The sequence below is a fragment of the Taudactylus pleione genome, unplaced genomic scaffold (genome assembly GCF_031769625.1).
Source record: "Taudactylus pleione unplaced genomic scaffold, aTauple2 ptg001138l, whole genome shotgun sequence".
Taxonomy (NCBI): domain Eukaryota; kingdom Metazoa; phylum Chordata; class Amphibia; order Anura; family Myobatrachidae; genus Taudactylus; species Taudactylus pleione.
Genome location: NW_028285539.1, coordinates 11,077 through 35,366, shown reverse-complemented (window position 1 = coordinate 35,366; position 24,290 = coordinate 11,077). Strand labels below are relative to the sequence as shown.

At 45.1% G+C, this 24,290-nt stretch overlaps 1 protein-coding gene across 1 annotated transcript; it reads left to right on the top strand.

The window, feature by feature from the left end:
• Positions 1-436: 436 nt before the first annotated feature.
• Positions 437-23,371, top strand: LOC148453497 (uncharacterized; the record flags this gene model as incomplete). The annotated part of the gene is made up of 3 exons (XM_088462043.1): positions 437-624; positions 20,918-21,034; positions 23,221-23,371. Coding segments are annotated over exons 1-3 (346 nt in total), but the record flags the coding sequence as incomplete, so codon positions are not given.
• Between the last annotated feature and the right edge of the window lie 919 nt (positions 23,372-24,290).

Here is a 24,290-nt window from a genome sequence, read left to right as displayed (position 1 = left end):
ACAGAGCTGGGACAGATCTTCCAGGACTATTATGAAGGCCCAACATGTTTCCCGCCATGTTCAGTAAGCAAAGATTTGTCCCCTTAAAATGAGCACAGAGCAAAAGTGACACAGGAAGGTTAGGAACAAGTGATCGAACAGTATGAACTATAGATTACACTTTAAACATTATGTTGTATAGAACACATGGGACATCACAGAGGACATGGCATGGATGGCAGCACAACAGGTCTGTGATGCCAGTCAGAGGGATCAGTCAGTGTTTAGCCTGATTTCCCTGCCTGCAAAACTTAAATATGTATTTGGAAATTCCTATCCCGTCCTACAGGTGTCGCTAATCAAAGGGATGCGAGACGTAAAAGTTCCCGCCCACTGAAAACGTCACAGCAGAGGCCGTTGGCTCCGTTGTGACGTCACAGAGCCCTGTTGGGCGGAGCTGCGCCGTGAGCATGCGCAGTGCGCCCTGTGTGTGTGTGTGTGCAAGCGGCGGTTCCAGTGTGTGGGCCGCGCTGCGCTCTAGCTGCTGCTGCTGCCGCCGCCGCCGCCATGGTGAAGAAGCGGAAGGGCCGTGTCGTTATTCACTCGGACACGGAAGACAGCGGCAGCGATGGGAATCTTGATCAGGTGAGGGGTCCCAGCTTGGTGCAGGAGACGCCCGTGTTCCCTGCTGCGGGCCCGTACACACGGTCCTGTCTCCCTGCTCTGTATGTACGCTGCTGCTGCGTTATGTGTGCACTGATGCCCGCTACCTAGCTCACATATATCATGTTTATTGTCAGCTATGTACCATCTGCCTCCTCCAGTGAGAGCAGTATTATGGTGTGCCCTAATCTCATATTAGGTGATAGGAGGCTTATTTCACTATCCCCAATTATTCATATGGCGCACACGTATTCTGCAGCACTGCACAGAGGGTATTTCCTTCATTCACATCAGGCCCTGCCCAATCAGAGCTTACAATCTATCAGCGTAATCGAATTCAGTGAGATGAATAGCCTCGGGGGGAACTTCCCGGAGCTATTCAATTTAGTGCGCTGTTAAGTCGGAGAATACCGGTTCTTGAGACTTAACATGGGTGTTAAGTTGCGAGAACCGGCATTCTCCGACTAAAGTGCCGTCCGCGATGCTGTTAGTGCCGCGCTGAGCCAACAAACGGCCGTGAGGCTGGCACTTTTGTTGGATTTCTCGTCCTATCCCCAGGGGGGGGGGGGTGTGAGAAGAAATCCTTTAGCCCATCCAAACAATCGTGTTGAACTGAATATCTTCAGGAACTCCCTCCCGGGACTATTCAACATCGCTTCCATTTGATTTTCCCCCCCATGGGGGTGACTTAATTCAGCGTGATGTTGAATAGCCCTGGGAGGGGGTTCCCGGACCTATTTGATTCACTGTGCTGTTAGCTCAACTATAGGAATTCTTCTCACACCCTCCTGAGTGTGCGAGCAGAACTCTGACTAAAGTGCCGGCCGCCAGACTGTTTTGCGGCGCTTGCATCCAGCACTTTAGTCGGAGAGTACTGGTTAATGCGACTGAACACCTAACTTTAGTCGCGCTAACCGGTATTCTCTGACTTAAGTGGCTTTAGTTGAAGTTAACAGCAAGTAGAATTGAACAGCTTCGGTAGCTCCCTCAGGGCGCTATTAACAGCCTGCTGAATTTAATTGCCCCCTATATTCCCACACTGGGGTAAATTTATTTATCAGTAGCCACTTTTCTTTCCAGTAAGTTTACGGATTGTGGGTGGAAACTCATGTAAACACAATGAGAACATATAAATTCCACACATATAGTGCCTTGGTAAGGAACTTGTGATAGTAATGCTAACCACTGTACAAACCATGTAAAATCAAACAGATGGGAGCAGCCATGCACCTTACGTTTCTGTGCATGTAAATAATGGTGCATACACACGATCAGATTTTTTCTTCAGATATGGACGATAACGATTTAAAAATCGTTCAGTCGTTCATATCTGATGGAAAATCGTTCATATCTGACATGCCTGAACGATGGACGATCAACGATGCGCGTTCCCGTTTGTCAGATAACGATATCTGACATCTGATGGGTTTGCAGTCAGACTTGGACGATTCCATTCATTTTAATGCAGTCAAAAATCGTTCAATCGTTCAAATCGTTCAAATCGTTCAAAACTTTGGTCAAATCGTCCAAATCGTTTAAATCGTTTAAATCGTTTAATCGTTCAGTCGTTCATCTGACAAATCTGACAAGTCTGACAAATCTGACCGTGTGTACGCTCCATAAAGGTGCATACACACGGTCAGATTTTTCCTTCAGATATGAACGATAACGATTTAAAAATCGTTCAGTCATTCATATCTGAAGGAAAATCTGACATATCTGACATGCCTGAACGATGGACGATCAACGATGCGCGTTCCCGTTTGTCAGATAACGATATCTGACATCTGATGTGTTTGCAGTCAGACTTGGACGATTCCATTCACTTTAATGCAGTCAAAAATCGTTCAAAACTTTGGTCAAATCGTTCAGTCGTTCATCTGACAAATCTGACAAGTCTGACAAATCTGACCGTGTGTATGCTCCATTACCATCAATGAAAGTGCTAAGAGTTGTGAGGGGCGAACACAGAGCTTTATACGGAAACATAGTATGTGATGCCACTGCCAGAACCTTGTATTTCATTGAATGTCCCTATATGTTTTAATAATTATTTGTACTTTGCAAACATTGAATGCCATGTGCCAACTTTGTGCCTTGACTCTTTCTTGACATTTCCACCTTCTCATAAATGTAAAATCTATTAACATTTGTGAATCCAGTGGGGTAATTACAAAGTGCTGTCGGACAGCGTCATTGCCTCAAGGATTAGGTTGTTTAGAGCAGTGCTTCTCAAATCCGGCCTTTGGGACACCCTGAAGCTGGCCACACATCTAAAGATTATCTGTCCAACCAGCCAACTAGTAGATTGGTTGGAATGAAAATCTGGTAAGGAATACAATCAGAAACTTGCTCCCAGACGCTGAAAAATGGACCAAAACTGTTGTATAAACAAATAGTTTAAATCAAACATTTAACAAACTTGTCTGACGACCATTTTCATCTGTTTTCCGGCATTTAGGAGTAAATTTCTGATCATCATTTACTTCAATTCCTTACCAGATTTTCATTCCAACCAATCAACAAGTTGGCTGGTTGGATGTAAGTTGTTCTAGTGTGTGGCCAGCTTTACAATGCATATCTTCTTGCTGGAGCACAGGTGTATTCATTACTGACTGATATATTTTAAAAGATCCACAGGTGGTATAAATTACTTCATGTTTTGTGTAATTCTGTGAGGAGACCTGGAAAACATGCACTATTAGTGTGTCCCGAGGGCTGTTTTTTTTTTTTTTTTTTTGTTTTTTTTTGTTTTTTTTTTGAGAAGCACTGACTTAAGCTGGCCACACACTAGACCAACTTACATCCAACCAGCCAACTTGTTGATTGGTTGGAATGAAAATCTGGTAAGGAATGGGAGTAAATGATCAGCAATTTGCTCCTAAATGCCAGAAAACAGATGGAAATGGTCGTCAGACAAGTTTGTTAAATGTTTGAGCTAAACAATTTGTTCAAACAACAGTTTTTGTTCATTTTCCGGCGTTTGGGAGCAAATTGCTGATTGTCATTTGCTTTCATTCCTTACCAGATTTTCATTCCAACCAATCAACAAGTTGGCTGGTTGGATGTAAGTTGGTCTAGTGTGTGGCCAGCTTTAGATTACCTACTGGGTACCATCTCTGTTTAGATGTTGTATCCAATGGGTTCAGCAGTCATTGCTGTTACCATCTCTGGTTATCTCCACTGTCTGCTTGGTGATGGCAGATATTGCAGCTCATGGTTGCATGAGTCCTGGCTCTGTTTCCAAGCATTATTATACAACTAGAAATCAGGCTCACAAGTGCTTGTGCCTTCTCCAGAATAAGAGAATGGAGGTTCAGTTATTATAAATGATAAAGGACAGTCATGTTTGACATTATCTGACAATTGTAAGGTTTCTCATTGACTTGTATTTTGTGTAGATCTGTTTTCTGCTGTCTCCTTGTCTCAGCCATAATGCACTGCCGGTAGCTGCACAGAAACTTATATTTACCACAGACTGCTTTATTACTGGCAGCTATGATGCGGCTGCCTTGTAATACCAACACCCGCTAATCATTCCAGCTGTTATAGTTGTTGTTCCACTTATGTATCGGGTGTTCCCCCAAGCTTCTTAGGGGGAATTCAGTTGCTGGTGATGTGCCATTGAACATTGCCATGATACACGTCTGTGCACATATCAGCCTGTTGTAGCTCCTACCTCTCATATTTTCTTACTCACCTCTGTAGGGTGTGAGGCACAATTTGCAATGTAGATGGATGGAATTTGCAGTTCCAGAACAGAAAATTGTGTCCATCACTCTAAATTGAATTTCCCTTTTAGATTGTAAGCTCATCTGGGCAGGGTCATCCTTACCTTCTCTTTCATGTCATGGTGTGTAATTTATGAGCCCCTACGTGTACTATGTAGGCACTTTTATCAATAAATAAATTGTTGTTGATAATGTAGTGTCTTAGAATGTGGATAATGCTGCACACAGTGAAAAATAAAGGCACAGATCTCCAATAGATCAAGTGAATTTATTAAATTCCATAAAATCTCCAACAATATGACCATGTGGCCCTCGTATGGTTGTTAGGTTTCTAAAATGCTCTCAGGTGATTATTTTATCACCAACTGATGTGATTGCAGTTACATATTTAGTTTTATGGTGTGTTTTTATTTTATTTATTTTTTAATACTATTTATCATAGCATCATCTCTTTAGATTCATGTCCAGTGATCTTCAGCCTGTGTGATGGCGACAAACACTGACCTGAAGTCTTTTTTCTCTGATCCAGCAGCAGACACTTTTGCTGTTTGGCTTGTTATACGTTTATATTGTTTAGTGCTGGCCTTTTTATAAAAAAAAATTTCTGTGTACACCTCTAGGGGCATATTTACTGAAACTACTTTCAGACATAGCCAAAAACCTGGGAATTAGCTGGGGCATGCCGAGTCGACCAGAGTACTGCTTATGTCTGAAAGGATCAGTGCGTGGTTGACAATCCCCAGTCCATGACCCTGCATTCGACCAGAATTATTCCGGGGACTTGCAACCTGGGTCATTGGTTCGGCATATGTCTGATTGGCACAACCTGGGAATTAAGACCCAGGTCCCGCCGAGAAGGAGCTGATTGGCTGTTACAGATGACGTCATCAGTGGCAGACGATGGTAGTTCACACTGAAAGCCAGGGCAGACACGGCTTAGATGTGAAAGTGGTCGACCCGGGTAAAACCTGGGTTTGCGTTGTAGTGTGAAAGGATTAGTAAATATGTTCCCCCCCCCGCCCTAGACTCTGTCAGCTTTACCCACTCTATAAGCGAGGTGCGTACCAGGGATGTGCAGTTAGGGTAGGCAGAGCCTCCCCTGTCATACTCACTGTCAGCGCAGGAAGAGTGTGAACGGCTCCGACCCGGGAATAGCCCGGGGGCGGTACTGCAGTGGGAGTGGAGTCTGTCTCTGATTGGAACCATGTTCCAAATATTGGGTCAGACCCGGGACTTAAGTCTAAAAGTGGTATTAGATGATGACTCAGGTAGGACAACCTATCAATAACAGCGATAATCAATCTCCCTATGCCGAGCAGGAGTGTCGGCTGACTAGTGCTATTAGTATTGTCAGCGGCGGCTGTATTTGCGTGTATTCACTTGACATAACCTACGTATTGTTGCCAGCAAAGTTTGCTGTGGTAGTGATGTTAGAAGGCAGTCCAGGAGTGCTTCGGAGCATGAACTCCACTAGGTACAAAAGATGCAATGAGGTGCCTGAACGCTTGGCCATAGATAAAGCTGACTGATTTTGTCTGCCATATTTAAAGGGCAATAATACTTAATACAAGACCAGCCTGATTTTGCAATAATAGTTAATGCAAAATCAGGCTTGTCTTGTATTAAGTATTATTGCTCTTTTAAATCTGGCAACCTGTAAAAATCGAGAGTTTTGTAAATCGCACTGCTTAGTAAATATGCCCCCAACCTTAGAGTCTGTCAGCTTTGCCTACTTCATGAGCAAGGTTCTTCAGTCTATTACTTATCAATCTATGTTCTGAGTGGTGGATAAGATTATATTTCCCAGGAGCTTCACAAGTAGACAGTTTAGTTGGCAAAGGCCATTAAATGCTGTTGGAATTGCATCACTTAAGGTGCATACACACGATCAGATTTTTCCTTCAGATATGAACGATAACGATTTAAAAATCGTTCAGTCGTTCATATCTGATGGAAAATCGTTCATATCTGACATGCCTGAACGATGGACGATCAACGATGCGCGTTCCCGTTTGTCAGATAACGATATCTGACATCTGATGGATTTGCAGTCAGACTTGGACGATTCCATTCATTTTAATGCAGTCAAAAATCGTTCAATCGTTCAAATCGTTCAAAACTTTGGTCAAATCGTCCAAATCGTTTAAATCGTTTAAATCGTTTAAATCGTTTAATCGTTCAGTCGTTCATCTGACAAATCTGACAAGTCTGACAAATCTGACCGTGTGTACGCTCCATTAGCAACCATCAACATCCCCAGTCCTTCCTTGCACACCATAAAGGTTGACTGTTGCGGTGCTGCATTTTACCACCATTTACCCTGGTAAAGGGCAGCGGGGGATTTGAATACAGTCCGATAATTCCACAAAAAGGTTCTTTTGAAGAGACTGCAGAGTGTAATGACATCCAGATTACTGCTTTTGTCCAAAACAATGGGTTAACCTGTGATTCTCCAGTCAAGCCAATGCTACCACATGCCATCCAGGCATGGTATAATGTGAATTATTGCACAACTACATTGGTATCTTTAGGAATAGCAACACAGAGCAATTAATTGATGTTTCGAAGACTGTTTATTGTCTACCAGTGCTCATGAGTATAGTATGTGACCCAAGAAAAGCTGTATTTATGCCAACCTACACACACTGTTGAACAAAACACTGGCAAGCAGATGAAGTTCCTGTTCTTCTTATTTGGCTCTTTTACTTTAGGCAGGTTCTGGAAGGCAAACTTATTTATGCTTTGTCTGTTCTTAAAGGCTAGGTACTGTGTCTATCCTCCATTTATTGTTTACAGAGAGAGGGTTTAGTGATGTGGACCATGGTCCAAGACATTTGGTCTGGATATTTGGGTGAAGTAATATCTGTCTTTCCTAAAAGGTCGAGACTGGCTGTAGAAGCCATATTAGTGTGATCACAATGCTCATCCCTGTATTTGGAAGCGCTTTGGGTATGGAAGTATTCAGATGATGATCGTGTTCCCGCTAGGCTGTTTTAGTGGGGCGCCGCACCCTGCCCGATTTTAAAGGGCAAAATTTGCCCTGCTCTTTTAGCGGTACCCTGCTAAAACAGCCCGCCCTGTGCCTTCTCCACCTGCGGGCCGCACACAGACTCCCTGTCCGCCCTCTCAGCGCCCTGCATTGTTTGCAGTCTAGCGGGAACACTCGAACAAAAATGTTTCATATCCTAGTGTATATATTTTTTGTTGTCTGCAAGCAGGCATAGGTAAAGCGATTCCTCATGGGCATGTCTGGGTGTGAAATAACTTTTTGTCAGGACATGCTAGTTAAGTAATGTTTCTTGAAATTTTCAATTCATGAAAACTTTTTATATTCTGTTCAGATCCAAATTAAAATGATTACTTTCAAACTTCAAGAACAAAGTATTAGATTACATTATATTGAATACTAAAAATGTTGTCTATTAAAGCTACAAAATATCTGAATAGCAAGTTCAAATATCTATAATTGGCAAATATTGTTTATTAACATGAGAAAATATAACTTCAGAAATATAGATAATTATTTGTCTGAATAATAAATTGAAGCAATTAATGCAAATGTATCATATCATACAAATAATTCAGATAGAACAGTTCCTGTCTGGATTGTACATAGCAAATAAATAAAGAGGAAAATACAGACTCGGCGAAAAAAACTTTATTATTTTTTGAGCACTTTATTTCTAACTTTGAAACATCCTTTCTACTTGTCTTTATATAAAAGAGATCTTATATCATTTTATAATATTAAACAATAAAATTTATGTTTTAACATTACACATGAGCACTAAATATCTGCAGATCCAAGCTTTTTACTTACTCCCAGAGTGCATCTTTAAAGGTGCATACACACACAATGATGTAAGTAATGAACGATTTTCATTCAAAAAGTGAATGAAAATCGTTTTACAAAGTAGTTGGTTTTACTTTACTTAATAAATTATTTTCTGTGTGAAGGAAAAACTTCTATTGAAAATCGTTCAGTTGGCCAGCCTGATTGAACTACAAACTACAATCGACAAACGTGAACGCGCATGAACGTTCATCGTTTTACACTGAACGATAACGACGTCGTTATAGTTAAATCATTAAAAAAATCGTTGTGGGGCTGCGAGCTGAAATTGAGCGCTAGCAGCTGATCGCACCCGACCGGAGCAACAATAGAATAGAAAGAAGAAAATATGCAGCGCTGATAATAGATGCAATTTAATATGGAATGTGTTAAAAACAATACATCGTAAGTATAAAAACAGAATAAAAATAATGGTTTGGATCCACTGCAATGGTGAATAGAGGTCCAAAATGCAACCTCACAATACATGCATGATAATACCCTATAGGCACTGATAGCTGCAGCTATATAGAAAAGATGGACACTGATAATAGAGTCTTACGAAGGAACTTGAAATAGTTGTATATCCAACAGTGGGAGATTGGTTTACCAGCTTGTATTAGATGAAACGAGGGTCCCGAAATTAGCGATGGTATCACACCGGCGAACATCCAACGCACGGAAAAAACCTCTGGAAGATAGATGCTGGAACCAGAAATAACGTCCCAAGTCCAATATGGTGCTTCAGTACAGTTCCTGAATGGTGTCAAATTGATGAGTGCCTGGTAAAGGGAGAACCACCAACGCCTTTCACTACCACTTGGTAGCTTTTTCTGAAGTGGTGGAATCTCATCGTGGCATTGAACACTTCTGTCTTCCCTAGAGGAAAACAAATTTGCTTTGGGCCATATACAATTAGCGGTGACAACTGATGGTTTTCACCATCGCCCGCACACAGGGTGGCAATTCAAATGTTTTGTGCGCCCCCTGCTGGGCAAGGAATTCAATTGTTTCTTCATTTAGATGGCCATTAGTATTTAATGTGGCTAAATGCATCAGGTTTAGCCGCGCGAAGTAGCTAAACCCGTCTAAAGAAGTGGTTAGGACGCCCAAACCACCGGACTTTGTACACATTTCTTCTCGCACCTCAGGAGGCTGCGATGAGAAATTTCCCCCAGCAGCTCTAGGTGTCCGAATAAACCAACAATTGAATTGCTCCATCAGGTACCTAATCTGCAGTTTAACCTGTGAGATGCATTTTTTTTTGTTTGCTGAGATATGTGGCAGTATATTATATAAAGCGGTTAGTCATGTATCTAATGAGCACTGCAGGTAGGACCCACGACCTCCTGTCCTACCTCTCACTGGCACCTGCCTCTGACACCACAGCCTCTCCGCTCCCCCAGCTAACTGGCATTAAAGTGTGATTCTTCCCCTTGCACGTTTGTCCATCCATCTGTAAGTAGTGTAGTCTGTATTTTATTGATTTTTCTATGCACAGGTTGCATTATATGTTCATATTGTGACTCTAAATCTATCTTCTGGATAATGGGGATGTAGTTACCATGCCGGTGATAGAGATGCAGGCGCTCAGAATACCGGCGCTAGAATCCCGACAGCAGTCGGAATTACTGAGACAAAAGCCCAACCGCCGGCATCCTGACGGTAAGTGTTAGGGGGAGGGTTAGGGCTAGGCATTAGGGGGGAGGTTTGTGGTTAAGCTGTGGAAAAGGTGTTTGGGGGAAGGGTTAGGGTTAAGACACTTACCTAATTGGGTAGGAATTCTGACTGTCGGGATGCTGCTGTCTGTATTCTGACCACCGGCATCCTGACCGCCGGGATCCCGTTCCTAACCCAGACAAAGATGGCCTTGTTTCTGTCTATTCATTTCTACTTATTGACAGCACAGACTAAAGTTTAGGGCTTGCAGGAGCTTGGTCACCTTTTCCTCATACTTGGGTGTCCTTTTCTCCAAGATATTAATAAATATATCTTTTTTTTGTTTTTATACAGTTTTTTTTTTTTTGTCTGCTGGGCACCTCTTACGCACAAGGATGTGTACATATGGTCAACCTAATAGTATTTGAAAATATATTTTATGTTTGTTATATATATTTGACAATGTTTTACAATCAGACTTTATCTGCAAGCCAATTTTTTTCTCTGGAATCTACATTCTGAAAATGATTCCATAAACTTAATCGATTGGAGGCTGCATTTTGTGTAGTGTGAATAAAGAAAAATTAATGGCCGCCCAATGGAGCAATCCGTTCTGTTGGACGCCCATTAATTATCGCTCTTGTCGCGCCCAAAAGCTGCATTTTGAGCTATGTAAGGACATTAAAGCCATCTAAAGCCTGATTAGGGTGCCCAAACCACAGACTTTTCGCACATTTCTGCTCGCCACCTCAGGAGGCAACGAGCAGAAATATTTGCGCCTGCGGATCTCTTGCCTGGTTGGAACAACAATTGATTTGCTGCATCGTGTGCCCATTAGTTAAAGCTGCAATAAAAACCATTGACATCCCCCCTTACACTTGAAGGATAAGACATGATTAAATCTCTATTCCTTTCTCGTATAAACATAGCCAGAATCAAGCATTTGTTTCCCTGATAAGATCATCTTGTATGCATTTGTGTTATTATACTTTGATACGTTTAGTACCCGTACTCCGTAAGATGGCAGATTTGTTATGATTTTTTTTTTTTTCTAATTTAAAGCCCTTCATCTTCAGGGTTCGATATATTTGAAGCTGCAACTGATTCCGTATATTTCCACTTGCTCATTTCAATCCACAGCTAAAGTACTATGAACACCAACTATAAACGCCAATTATTCATATGGGTCCCAAACGTATAGCTTTGTGGATCCTCTTCCGTAGATCTTTCTGCCCCACACAGTGTGAGAGGCCTCTTCTCTAAAAACCTTCAAAAACAGACTAGTGGTTTACCAGTTTACTCGAGCAAGTTCATTAATGCACTCCTAATTTTAGAGTTAAAGTGCCCGGGAGCTATTCAATAGCTGCACTTATCGTGGATTTCTGCTCACACCCTCCTGAGGTGCGAGCAGAAATCTGTGTAAAGTAGGGCTTTAAGTCTGGTCACAAGTATCTTATCTGCAGCTTTCCCCACACTTATCATAGGAGAAGTCGCTTAATACCATGCATTCTCGCATGAAAAAGGCGCTGTCTCAGGAATTAATGGACTAGCTCCCAGGCACTTAGCTCCTAGGCTAACAATTGAATCACCCCCTAAAGGTTGTAAAGAAAAAAAAAATGCTGCTTTATCCATTTCTAAACTTTGATTAGTATTTTGTATTGAACAATGGTAACAACTGTAAACCACCTTGATCTTAACTAAATTGCTTTAACTGTATATTCACACTCTAACATCATATGTTATGCTTAAAATTAAGATTTTTATTAAAATAAAGCAAGTTTAGTATTATAAAGTTACGCTATAAACAAGTAGATTTGTCTGGCGAAATTCAATAGTTTTGTCACGCCCGCAGCTCCCATCCAAAGCATAGGTCGATATACTATTGTTTGTACCGCTGGGCGTTAGTGTCTTGGTTGCCTATCATATTTCACAGATATTGCACCCAAAATGCAGGGGATTGGCAGCGTAAAGTGCCTAATCCCGTCTAAAAGTCGGGTGCAATGCGTTTAAGGCACCCAATGCCCTAATTTGGTCAGCATTATGTTCACATCTCAGGAAGCTTATGAACAGAAGTCTGTGATAATGGGTTCCTGTGGCACTCACCCCCAGCAGTACAAACAATTGAATATCTCCCATAGCTACGGTTGCCCAAAAACAATTGAATTCCCCCCCCTTTGAATTTAATAGTAGCAATAGGTGTTCTAAGGCATTGTTCACATACAGCATCAGAAATTACATTTCTACTTCAGGGTCCATAGGGTATCCACAGGATACCTTGGGGTATAGGTGTGACGTCAGTCATCGGGCACCAAAGAGTTAAGCTTTCAGCCTCCCAGGATGCACTAGGTCCCCCTCCTATACCCCGCCCCCGAGCCAAGGCACCTCAGTTTAGTTGGGTGCCCGGCCGGAGTCGGGTGCACCTGTCGGAGTGGGGGCTAGAAGAGCCCCTGAAGCTTTCTTCTATGCAGCTGTGGCTGCACATCTGGATGTACAGTCAGTCCTGACGTCCATGCTGTCTTCCCTACACCCCCGCCGGTACCAGAACGCCGGTACCGTTCCGGGGATGCTGATGAGCATCTGGGGTCACAGCTAGCGGTGACCCCAGATGTTCCGGACCATGGCCGGATTCAAGGGGGACAAAGGTAAGCAGCGGGGTCCCGCGGTGGGTCCCCGCTGGTCACATGGTCCTGAGTCCCCAGGCAGGGGGCTCCCTGGGGACTGGCTGCAGCGTGGAGCCAGGCGACCAACCTGCGCTTCCACTACCCCCTGGGACAGCGGACCGCAGCAGAGCGGTAGCGCTGCAGCGTCCCAGGGGTTAAATGCATGCCAGGGGAGCGCGCCTTCCCTGTCTCACAGCCGGCGCCTCCCCCGCTGCACACAGCCCTCTCTGCACGCTGCCGACTGGTCCTGTGGCAGCGCTCCTCCCCCAGGCCAGCCTCCTCTCTGCTCCTCGGCGGCCATCTTCCTCTGAACGCATGGTGAACGCTGCTGGAAGCCTGGACGGAAGCATCGTGGTCTGGGTCCCCCCGCATACCTCTCCTCCGATTTGGGTCAGGTCTGTGTATGCTGCGCTGTGTCCTACCAGGCCCTGTGTCTGCGTAGTTGTTTGATCAGCGCTGTTAGTGCAGGAATTGATATTTCTTTGCATTGTATGTGACTGTGCTAGCGCTGCTGCCTGTAACTTTTCTTCTAAACTGTCAGCTTTATTACTATCCCTGTTCGTTCTGCTAAGCCCTTGCGGTGCGGTGTTGCAGGGTGGTCTCTCGCCTATTTGATAAATAATTGGTGAGAGGGGTCACATACTTAGTGCCATCATGTCTGAAAGTGATTTTCCTCTCCGGCTACAGTGTACTACGTGTAAAGTACCGTTAGCGGAGGGGGAGGGTAGCGCGGAGGGCCTCTGCCGGCAGTGTTTTGTCCATGGCGCGGCCTCTTACGGTTACAGCACCGGTACAGGAGCCGCCCTGGGCTTGTTTCGCTCAGGCGCTTACAACCTTAGTGGGCCAGTTAGCTCTGCAACCCGCGTTTACACCGATGGGTTTGTCCCAGCAGTCAGTGGTGTCGTCACCCATGCAGGGTTTCCCACGACAATTGGTGGTACCCCACAGTCTCCCTATTTCCCCGCTCCCGGTTTCTCAGGAGTCGGCGTGGGTTAACTCCCTGACGAGTTCTGTACAGCACTTGTCGGATGTGTTGCAAGGGGAGTCTGTGATCCGGCCACATAAACGGCCGGTAGCGTCTGTCGGCTCCTTATGAGGATGGGGAGATTCTGGATCCTTACGATCAGGAACCTCTCCATACTAAGGACGCTGACGCTAAGTCCAAAGTATATATTCCTGGGCTTATTCGGGCAGTCCGCACAGCCTTGGTGATTGAGGACGAAGTTCCCCCAGCGGCTAAATCGAAGTACGCCTTTTTTAAAGATGTGAAGGGCGATGCCACAGTCTTTCCTCTTTGAGGTCAGTTAGTGGACCATTTAGAGGAGGCGTGGAAACAGCCTGGCAAAAGATACCAGCCGCAGAGGCGCCTGGCGGTGGCTTATCCGTTCGCGGATAATTATTTTGCAAAGTGGGAATCCCCTCCACAGGTGGATTCTCACGTGACCCGTCTTGTCCGTAGTGCCACATTGCCGATGCCATCCATGTCCTCCCTTAAGGATGCTACGGACCGCAAGGTGGAAATCTGCCTGAAGTCCGCTTATTCCCTTGCGGGGGGCAGCACGACCGGCTATGGCCATTTGCTGGGTTGCCAGAGCGATGGAGCGCTGGGCGGATTCATTAGAGGCATCTTTTGATTCCGACTGTCCGGCCGATCAGGCGGAGTTGATTGGTAATCTCCGTGATTCGGCCACTTATATCAACGAGGCGGCCTTAGACATTAGTACTCTGGTGTCTAGAATTTCTTCAGCAGCGGTGGCTGCTCGTCGCACCTTGTGGCTGCGATCCTGGAAGGCGGACGCAGATTCCAAAAGGGGTCTGGAGGCATTGCCATTTACCGGAGAAGTTCTCTTCGGTCCGGATCTGGATAAGGTTGTGGCCACGCTGGCGGCAGCCAAATCTGCTTGTCTCCCGTCGGCCGCTGCTCCTTCTGGTTCTGGACCATCGTCCTTTCGGTCATCTAGGCCCCAGGGCAGCCCAAACCACAGTCGTTTACTCGACAGGCTGGCCCTAAGAAATCGGCCAAGCACCGGAAGCAGGCATGTACCAGACGTCCGGCCCCCATGCCAGATGACAAGCCTGCGGCTTGACGGTCCGGGCCTCCCTTTGGGGATCCCAAAGTGGGAGGCCGCTTGCTGCAGTTCGCCCAGTGTTGGTCGGTCACTACGACAGACACTTGGGTTCTCGAGGTGGTCTCCCACAGGTACGCCCTCTCCTTCCGGCACAGACCCCCGGCTCGATTCTTCACCACGGGTCTACCATCAGACCGGAACAAGGCTACGGAGCTGCAGAGGGTATTGCACACTATGCTCCAGGCTGGAGTTATAGTGCCTGTTCCATTCTCCCAGAGGGGCCAGGGTTTCTATTCAAATCTTTTTTTGGTACAGAAACCCAATGGGTCGTATCGTCCGATTCTCAACCTCAAAGCTTTCAACAGGTCTTTGCGGGTACCGAAGTTTCGGATGGAGACCCTACGGTCCATCATTCTGGCGCTGGAACCTGGGGACTACATGGTGTCATTGGACATTCAGGACGCTTACCTGCATGTCCCTATTCTTTTGCGCCATCAACAGTTCCTCAGGTTTGCAATCCGCAGCGACCACTTCCAATTTCGGGCGTTACCTTTTGGCCTGGCGACAGCACCACTTGTGTTCACCAAGGTGATGGCGGTCATGGCGGCTTCTCTGCGGCCGCAGGGAGTCCGCTTGTTGCCGTACTTGGACGACCCTTTATTGGTGGCAGGATCTCCAGAGCTCCTTCTACGCCACTTGGGCCTGACCATTGCGCTACTGCAACGGCACGGCTGGATAATCAACTGGCAGAAGTCCACTCTAATCCCGTCTCTGAGGATTCTGCACCTCGGAGCCTTATTGGACTCGGAACAGCAGAGGATCTTCGTGACGGAGGAAAAGATCTCTGCTTTACAGTCGAGGGTGCGCAGTTGTCTGCTCAGTCGCCGGGTGTCTTTACACTCGGCGATGAGGTTACTGGGCTCCATGGTGTCGGTGTTCGACATGGTGGAATATGCCCAGTTTCACTCCAAACCTCTGCAGCACCTGATTCTGTCCAAGTGGAACGGGCTGCCGCAGTCTCTGAAGTCCCAGACAATTGTGCTCACCCCGGAGGTTCGCCTGTCCCTTGCCTGGTGGTTACAGACGACCCATCTCAGCGGGGGACGTCCGTTCTGGGTTCCAAATTGGGTCCTGTTGACAACGGACGCCAGTCTTCGGGGCTGGGGAGCAGTTTCGGGTCCACACTTGTTCCAGGGCAGGTGGACGCCGACAGAAGTGGAGCTTCCAATCAATATCTTGGAACTCCGTGCGGTCTTCAATGCTCTCCAGCAGGCACATCGGGTTCTCCAGGGTCGCCCGGTACAGGTCCAGTCGGGCAACGCTACCACCGTGGCCTACATAAACAGGCAAGGAGGAACCCGAAGTCGGGCGGCTCTCGTGGAGGTCTCTCGGATCCTGGTATGGGCGGAGCGCAATCTTCCGGCCATATCAGCGGTCTTCATCCCGGGAGTGCTAAATTGGGAGGCGGACTTTCTAAGTCGACAGGACGTTCATCCGGGGGAATGGTCCCTGCACCCGGACGTTTTTCAATTGCTGGTGGACAGATGGGGTCTTCCAGAGAGCGACCTCATGGCGACCCGGCACAACAACAAGTTGCCGGTGTACGGGTCTCGCACAAGAGACGAAGGGGCGTCTCTGGTGGATGCTCTGTCCGTCCGGTGGACGTTCCGGTTCGCATACCTGTTCCCTCCGGTCTCCCTTCTTCCACGGGTAATCCGGAAATTCAAACAGGAAGGAGGGACGCTCCTGTTGATAGCTCCCGCGTGGCCCAGACGGCACTGGTTCTCAGACCTTCAGGGTCTGTCCGTGGACAGTCCTCTGCGGTTGCTGCTATGACCGGACCTTCTGTCTCAGGGTCCTTGCCTTCACCCGGACCTGACTCGGCTGTCTTTGACGGCGTGGCTGTTGAGACAGCCATGCCTGAGGTCCCTGGGGTTTTCCAGCTCTGTAGTGCATACCATGTTAAGAGCTCGGAAACCGTCTTCCGCGAGGATATACCATTGCGTGTGGCATACGTTCTTCCAGTGGTGTCGACCGAGAGGTTATGCACCGCGGGAGTTTCGTCTCTCTGATTCTCGCCTTCCTACAAGCGGGACTAGATCATGGGCTTCGCCTTGCTTCTTTGAAGGTACAGGTTTCGGCCCTGTCTGTCTGGTTTCACCGTAGGATTGCTACAATCCCGGATGTGTGCACCTTTATGCAAGGTGTTCTCCGCATTCAGCCGCCCTTTGTTCCACCTGTGGCGCCTTGGGATTTGGCTGTGGTCCTGAGGGCTCTCCAAGGACCGCCGTTTGAACCACTGGGCTCAGTGGATCTTAAATGGCTGACAGCTAAGACTGTTTTCCTTCTGGCTATTGCTTCGGCCAGACGTGTTTCTGATTTAGGGCTCTTTCTTGTAGACCCCCTTTCTTGGTTTTTCATGGGAACAGGGCAGTGCTCCGCACTCGGCCCGAGTTTCTTCCCAAAGTTGTTTCCCAGTTTCATGTTAACGAGGAAATCGTTGTTCCGGCCTTTAACTCACCGGGTCTTTCCGTGGGTGAGGCCTCTTTGGATGTTGTGCGGGCATTAAGGACTTATGTTGACCGCACTTCTTTGTTTAGGAAGTCGGACGCCTTGTTTGTCCTCTATGGCTTCCGTAAAAATGGTTGGCCTGCCTCAAAGCAAACTTTGGCAGCCTGGATCCGTATGGCTATTTCTGAAGCTCATCTTCATGAAGGCCTACCGGTTCCTCCTTCTCTGAAGGCTCATTCCACTAGGTCTGTGGGTCCTTCGTGGGCAGCTCGACGTGGTGCCTCTGCAGTCCAGATCTGCAAGGCTGCTACGTGGTCCTCTGTCCATACCTTCGTGAGGTTTTACAGGTTTGACATCTTCGTCTCTCAGGATGCTAACTTCGGGCGGCGGATTCTCCTTTCAGCACAGGAGCGTCCCCACCCTTAAAGGATACTGCTTTGGGATATCCCCAAGGTATCCTGTGGATACCCTATGGACCCTGAAGTAGAAAATGAGATATGGTAAGAACTTACCTTTGTTATCTCTATTTCTACGAAGTCCATAGGGTTCCACAGGACTCCCGCCCTGTCGCACCTGTGCTGCAGATGGGCTTTGCTCTGGTCACCGTTTTTTTCCGTCTCCCTCTGAGAATGTGATTCTTGTGTGTGTCCAGATCTTTTTTCTCTCTCTTCCTTCTCCTCCTCCTCCGGCCTATGGCTTGGTAACTAACTGAGGTGCCTTGGCTCGGGGGCGGGGTATAGGAAGGGGACCTAGTGCATCCTGGGAGGCTGAAAGCTTAACTCTTTGGTGCCCGATGACTGACGTCACACCTATACCCCAAGGTATCCTGTGGAACCCTATGGACTTCGTAGAAATAGAGATAACAAGGGTAAATTCTTACCATATCTCATATTTTCTAAACAAAACCTTCTTTAATAGCAGCGTTTTCACTAAGCTACCCTAACCATAGTGTACCATGTATTTCATGAATAATAAATCTCCATTGTATTTTACAAAGTGTCCATATTTCTAAATGTTGCTGGCTATGACAATTGATGGAAGACAACCTGTGGTAGAATGTGTGTATATGTGTCCATTCACTTACATTATTTTTGGACTGAGTGTGGCAGTCAGAAAATATGGGATTTGCTGTATGGCAGCAGTTCCGAATTAGCGGTCCTCAAGGCACCTCAACAGTCCAGGTTTTAGAGAGATCCATGGTTTAGCACAGGTGGTTAAATCCAAATTAACTGACGTACTAATTAAGTCACCTTTGGTCGAGCATGGACTGTTAAGGGGGGGTATCCACTACAAGATCTGAAAACGACTGCACGATTACGACACTAATCATTCAGTCGTTTGTCAGTCGTGTGATGAGCCTGCACTGAACGAGCAGACGTTCAGTGCAGGGTCATTAATCATCTGGAAACATGCTGAACCTGACGATATAGTCAGGTTGACCAGCATGTTGGAAAGATGATAGATGTCTAAACGACCAGCGGGCACGCGCATCGCTGGTCGTTTTAGACACTTTTGCAAACTGTTTGCAAACAATGTTATCGTTCAACTTAATCATCTAGTGGATACCCCCCTTTAGGGTGCCTTGAGGGCTGAGTTTGGGAACCTCTGGTATTTGCTAAATAAATTCTGGACCAGTGCTGCACTTTGTAGTGGGCGGAGGATGAGTGTAAAGACCCAGGGCTCAACCTCAGGACAGCCAGAGAACAGATAAGCTATTGGTGCCAATTGAGTAGTCAAAGGGTACAAGCAGGAAGATGGTACTCTAATAAACTGTCCTAAAAAGGGCAATTATTCCGAGTTTGTATTCAGTGCCTTGCAAAAGTATTCACCCCCCTTCGGATTTTTCATGTTTTGTTGCCTCACAACCTGAAATTAAAATGGATTGTGTGAAGGTGTGCATCATTTCATTCACAGAACATGCCTACAGCTGTGAAGTTGTGTTTTTTTATATTGTGAATCAAACATTTAGGACAACATAACAGAAAACTACAGCATGCATAACTATTCACCCCCCTAAAGTCAGTACTTTGTCGAGCCACCTTTTGCGGCAATTACAGCTGCAAGTCACTTTGGATAAGTCTCTATGAGCTTGCCACATCTTGCCCCTGGGATTTTTGCCCATTCCTCAAAGCAAAACTGCTCCAGCTCCTTCATGTTGGATGGTTTCCGCTTGTGAACAGCAATCTTCAAGTCTGACCACAGATTCTCAATTGGATTGAGATCTGGGCTTTGACTAGGCCATCCCAACACATTTAAATGTTTCCCCTTAAACCACTCCAGTGTTGCTTTAGCAGTATGCTTCGGGTCATTGTCTTGCTGGAAGGTGAACCTCTTTCCCAGTCTCAATTCGCAGGCAGACTGAAACAGGTTTGCTCAAGAATATCCCTGTATTTAGCACCATCCATCTTTCCCTGGACTCAAATCAGTTTCCCAGTCCCTGCTGCTGAAAAACATCCCCACAGCATGATGCTGCCACCACCATGTTTCACTGTGGGGATGATGTTCTTGGGGTGATGGGATGTGTTGGGTTTGCGCCAGACATAGCGTTTTCCTTGGTGGCCAAAAAGTTACATTTTAGTCTCATCTGACCAGAGCACCTTCCTCCATACTTTTGGGGAGTCGCCCACATGCCTTTTAGCAAACTCAAATCGTGTCTTCTTATTTTTATCACTAATGAGTAATGGCTTTTTTTCTGGCCACTCTTCTATAAAGCCCAGCTCTATGGAGTGTACAGCTTATTGTGGTCACATGCAGAGATACACCAGTTTCTGCTGTGGAACTCTGCAGCTCCTTCAGGGTTACCTTTGGTCTCTGTGCTGCCTCTCTGATTAATGCCCTCCTTGCCCGGTCTGTGAGTTTTGGTGGGCGGCCCTCTCTTGGCAGGTTTGTTGTGGTACCATGTTATTTCCATTTGATGATGATGGCTTTGATGGTGCTTTGGGGGATTATCAAAGATTTGGATATTTCTTTATAACCCAACTCAAAATTGTACTTCTCAACAACTTTGTCCCAGACTTGTTTGGAGAGCTCCTTGGTCTTCATGGTGTGATGCCTCTTGCTTAGTGGTGTTGCAGCCTCTGGGACCTTTCAGAAAAGGTGTGTTTATACTGACAGATCATGTGACACTTAGATTTCACACCGGTGGACATCATATCACTACTTATGTGAAGGTAATTGGTTGCACCAGAACTTTTGAGGGGCTTCATAGCAAAGGGGGTGATTACATATATACATGCCAATTGTCAGAATTTTGTTTATAAAGATTCTTATATATATATATATATATATATATATATAATTTTTTTTTTTTTTTTTTTCTCATTTCAGATGTATCACATAAAATTCAGATAAAAAAAATAAATAACAGGTTGTAATGTAACAAAAATGGTAAATAGCCAAGGGTAGTGAATGCTTTTGCAAGGCACTGTATCACTTTCACAGCATGTCATGTTTTTAGGATTTCTGTCTGAGGAAGCAGGCGGGCTAATTGCTGATCCAGCAAATAAATGAACTCATCTGTGCATGATTAAATCCTCAAGCATGACCTGCTGGGGATACCTGGGATCTGATGTTGAGAACCCCTGGCTGTGAGGATACACTTTATTCAGGGGAGGGCACCACATTAGAATATAACATTTGTTGGGGGTAGTCACTGTTGTTCCTGTGACACTGGTACATTACAAACATCCAGGTACAAACCATATTGTGAGGCAGTTAAGGGACAAACTTTTAACATACCAGTATCTATAAATGAATAAATCCCAGGCACATCATCTATTTCAAATGATCCTTTATATTATTTCTTCTTTATAGGAGCTGCTTTTTCTTGCTAAGCGTCAGAGAAATAATTCAGAAGAAAAGGAACAACCTGTGAGCAAACCGGCAGCAGCAGCTACGTCGGAATCTGAGACCTCAGACAGTGATGATGAAGTGAGTATTACCAGGTTAAGGTTAAGCTAAATCTCAGTTTGTTTCACATTTATGATGGTATTTACTACTTTTAACTCTAACTAGTTCTTGTATTTAACCATATTCTATCTAATCATAGTCCGCAATCCAAAGAAGCTAGTTATTCTAGGCCAGGGTTGGGGAACCTTTTTTTTTTTTTTGTTTCTGCCGAGGACCATTATGATATATCAAACATTATTCGTGTGCCCGGTGCAGGCCATGCCCCCTGCATGTGACGTTATATAGGGCAGGGCCACAATCGCCGGTGATTACAGCAATGCCCGGAGCATCCTGAGGATGCTCCAGGGAGCTGTAAGGGCAGCGGTGTGACCATCTGAAGTGTCCTAAGGACGCTCCAGACAGCACTGCTGCATAGATTCTGGCTGCGGTGTGCCATTCTAGGCACCCTGCTCGCCAGATGAGGCTAGCAGAAAAGAGCTCCAAGGGCCAGGCCAAATGATCCTGCGGGCCTTATATGGCCCCCGGGCCTGAGGTTCCCTATCCCTGTTCTATTCCAATATGTGTGGTTTTTTTTTTTCCCGTGAGGGACTGATGGTGTGCCTTAGCAATTTTAAAATCTTGTTCAGTGTGCAGAGAGTTGAGAGAGGTTGAAAATCACTGCTCTAAACAGTAGTAGAAAAAAATGTGAAATGTACTTGGTTATTATGGTTCATAAATTTTTATGGCTTGTTTCGCCAGCCTATGGTTTCAGAAATGGCTTTACTTCCCTTGCATAGCTTAGTGTTTCCCTCATTATCATTGGTATCTGTGTGCCAATGGTTGCTACTTATTATATATAAGCACAGTTTAAAAACAAGTAGATAAATAAATGTTTGCCTGCATTGTAGCAGTTTCCATATATTTAGTCCAAGGTGGCAACTCAACTAGGAAAGGCAGTGTCCAGCAAATGTTTCACTGAGGTCTCCCTGCCACACTGCCCCACACTATGTTCTCCTATTTACTATGACAGTGCTGCAGCCACCGAAATAGGTCCGGACGCCCGATACTGGCACTTCGCGAGCTGAATGGAAGAGACGTACTGATTGAATGTGATATGCACGCATTTCCCTGTGACAGCGCAACATCCTGCCCACACCCTGTATGTGGAGGTGCACTTACTGGTTTTTGTCTACCTAATGCTTAGCCCAGAGTTTTCCAAACTCCGTCATTACAGTCAAAGTTTTAAGGATATCCATGCTTGAGTCCAAATGGTTAAATTAAATTGACTGAGGGACTAATTAAGTCAACTGTGCTCAAGCATGGATATCCTTAAAACCTGAGCTGTAATGGCGGAGTTTGGAAACCTCTGGCTTAGCCTCATGAAATAAGCATAGGACTTATTTTGAATATTACCTGGCTTTAGTAAAATGTAATTACCAAGATTAAAGTCTTATGCGCTATGACGACATTGCGTCTATTTGTTTCTTCTATACATATTTTTAATTTGGCCCTTTGTGTATGACCGAAGTCATACAATTAATTAATTATATCTATTTTCCCTGTAATATTACATATGTTATGTTTAACCCAGTACGCTGACACTTGGCAAAGTATTACAAAATTTATTTTGGTTATACTTACTTGGGTAGATGGTTATTCTCAGTGAAACATTTGTTTAGTAAATATACGTCCCAAGAGTAGATTTTTTTTCTAAAGTGTGGGTTTATAGAAGTGGCCATGTTGCCTATATCAACCAATCAGATTCTACTTATTTATCTAGCACCTTCTAGAACAGTGGTTCTCAAACTCTGTCCTCATGACCCCACACAGTTCACTTTTTCCAGATTACCTTGCAGGTGAACTCATTACTCACTGACACATGATCCACAGGTGGAGATAATTATTGCACTTGCGATTCTGTGAGGAGACCTGTAAAACAAGCACTGTTTCGGGTCCTGAGGACCCAGTTTGAGAACCTCTGTTCTAGAAGATAACTAGAATCTGATTAGTTGCTATGGGCAACATCTCCACTTCTAAAAACCTGTTCTTTAGTAAATATACCCCCTGGGGTTTGTGTAACTGTTTATACATTTATCACTGGTGCTCTAAGTTGCACAACTGTTTGTCTCTGTTTCTTTTTCTGAAGTTGGTTATAGCTGGGTGACAAATCAGTAATAACATGATCTCTTATTGTACACAGAATTTTGAGATTGTTGTGTTTTTCTCAGTGGACTGTCGGTGGTTCCAAAAAAAGAAAGAAAGGGAAACCGGGTAAAGGATTGGAAAAGAAAGTGGCCATGAAGAAGCAAACAAACAGGGGAGCCTCCTCTGGCAGCTCCGGGAAGGACAGCTCAGGGGAGAGTTCTGCTCCTGAGGAAGGTGAGTAATAGACACCAGGTCACAAAAATACATCTTAGTGTATCATGCTTGAGGAGGCATCTGGGCTATCATTATGTATGTTTCACTTTACTGTGTTGGAATATTCGCCTTACATTTGTGGAAATGCGTCCAGCAAATGTACAATAGTAGCCAAAAGTCCTTCACAGGAACATGTTTGTTTTGAATGACATATTGTAAACATTGTTATTGTGCTATTATAAGGTGTTCTATACCATGGTATTCAGATAGTTTAGTTTTCAAATGTCACTTTCTTAATAACAAACTGCTAAAAAGTTATAATTGTAAAAACTCCCCTGAGAAGCACTGCGTCATTGCAAACATTATTATTAACCTTTATATGGCGCCACAAGGGTTCCAAAGCACCTTACAAAGTATATAAAAAGAAACCGCGCAAACATAACCCGAAAATAGTTCCAGAGACTTACAGTACAAAACATTATAGAACATAGGAAACAAGCTATTGCAGCATATGCAGAACAAAATACCCCCAATAGGAGCACTGGGTGAGCTCATAGCTTCAGTACCCATGTGGTAATTGGGAGAAGATAATATAGGTCAGGGAAGCACAAGCACAAAATGGAAGAGGGCCCTGCTCTTTGGAGCTTACAGTCTAATAAGTATGGGCAGACAGACATGGTGACACAGAGTGGAGTATGCTCGAGCTGACAGTAGCTGCACAATCAGTTGTTGCTGTTTGATGACCACGTAGCATTCTGTATGTGATCCAAATAGCTGGATTGTGCTGATTTCCGATGTATGGATGAAACTTTGTCACGTGGCACAACATTGAAGCCTACTCTCAAGTTTCACAAGGAAAACCGCCTTCAAATTGCTTTTCTAGTCTTCCAGGAATATTGCAGATTGATCAGTTACTTTAGTTCTTGTTAAGAGTTATGTA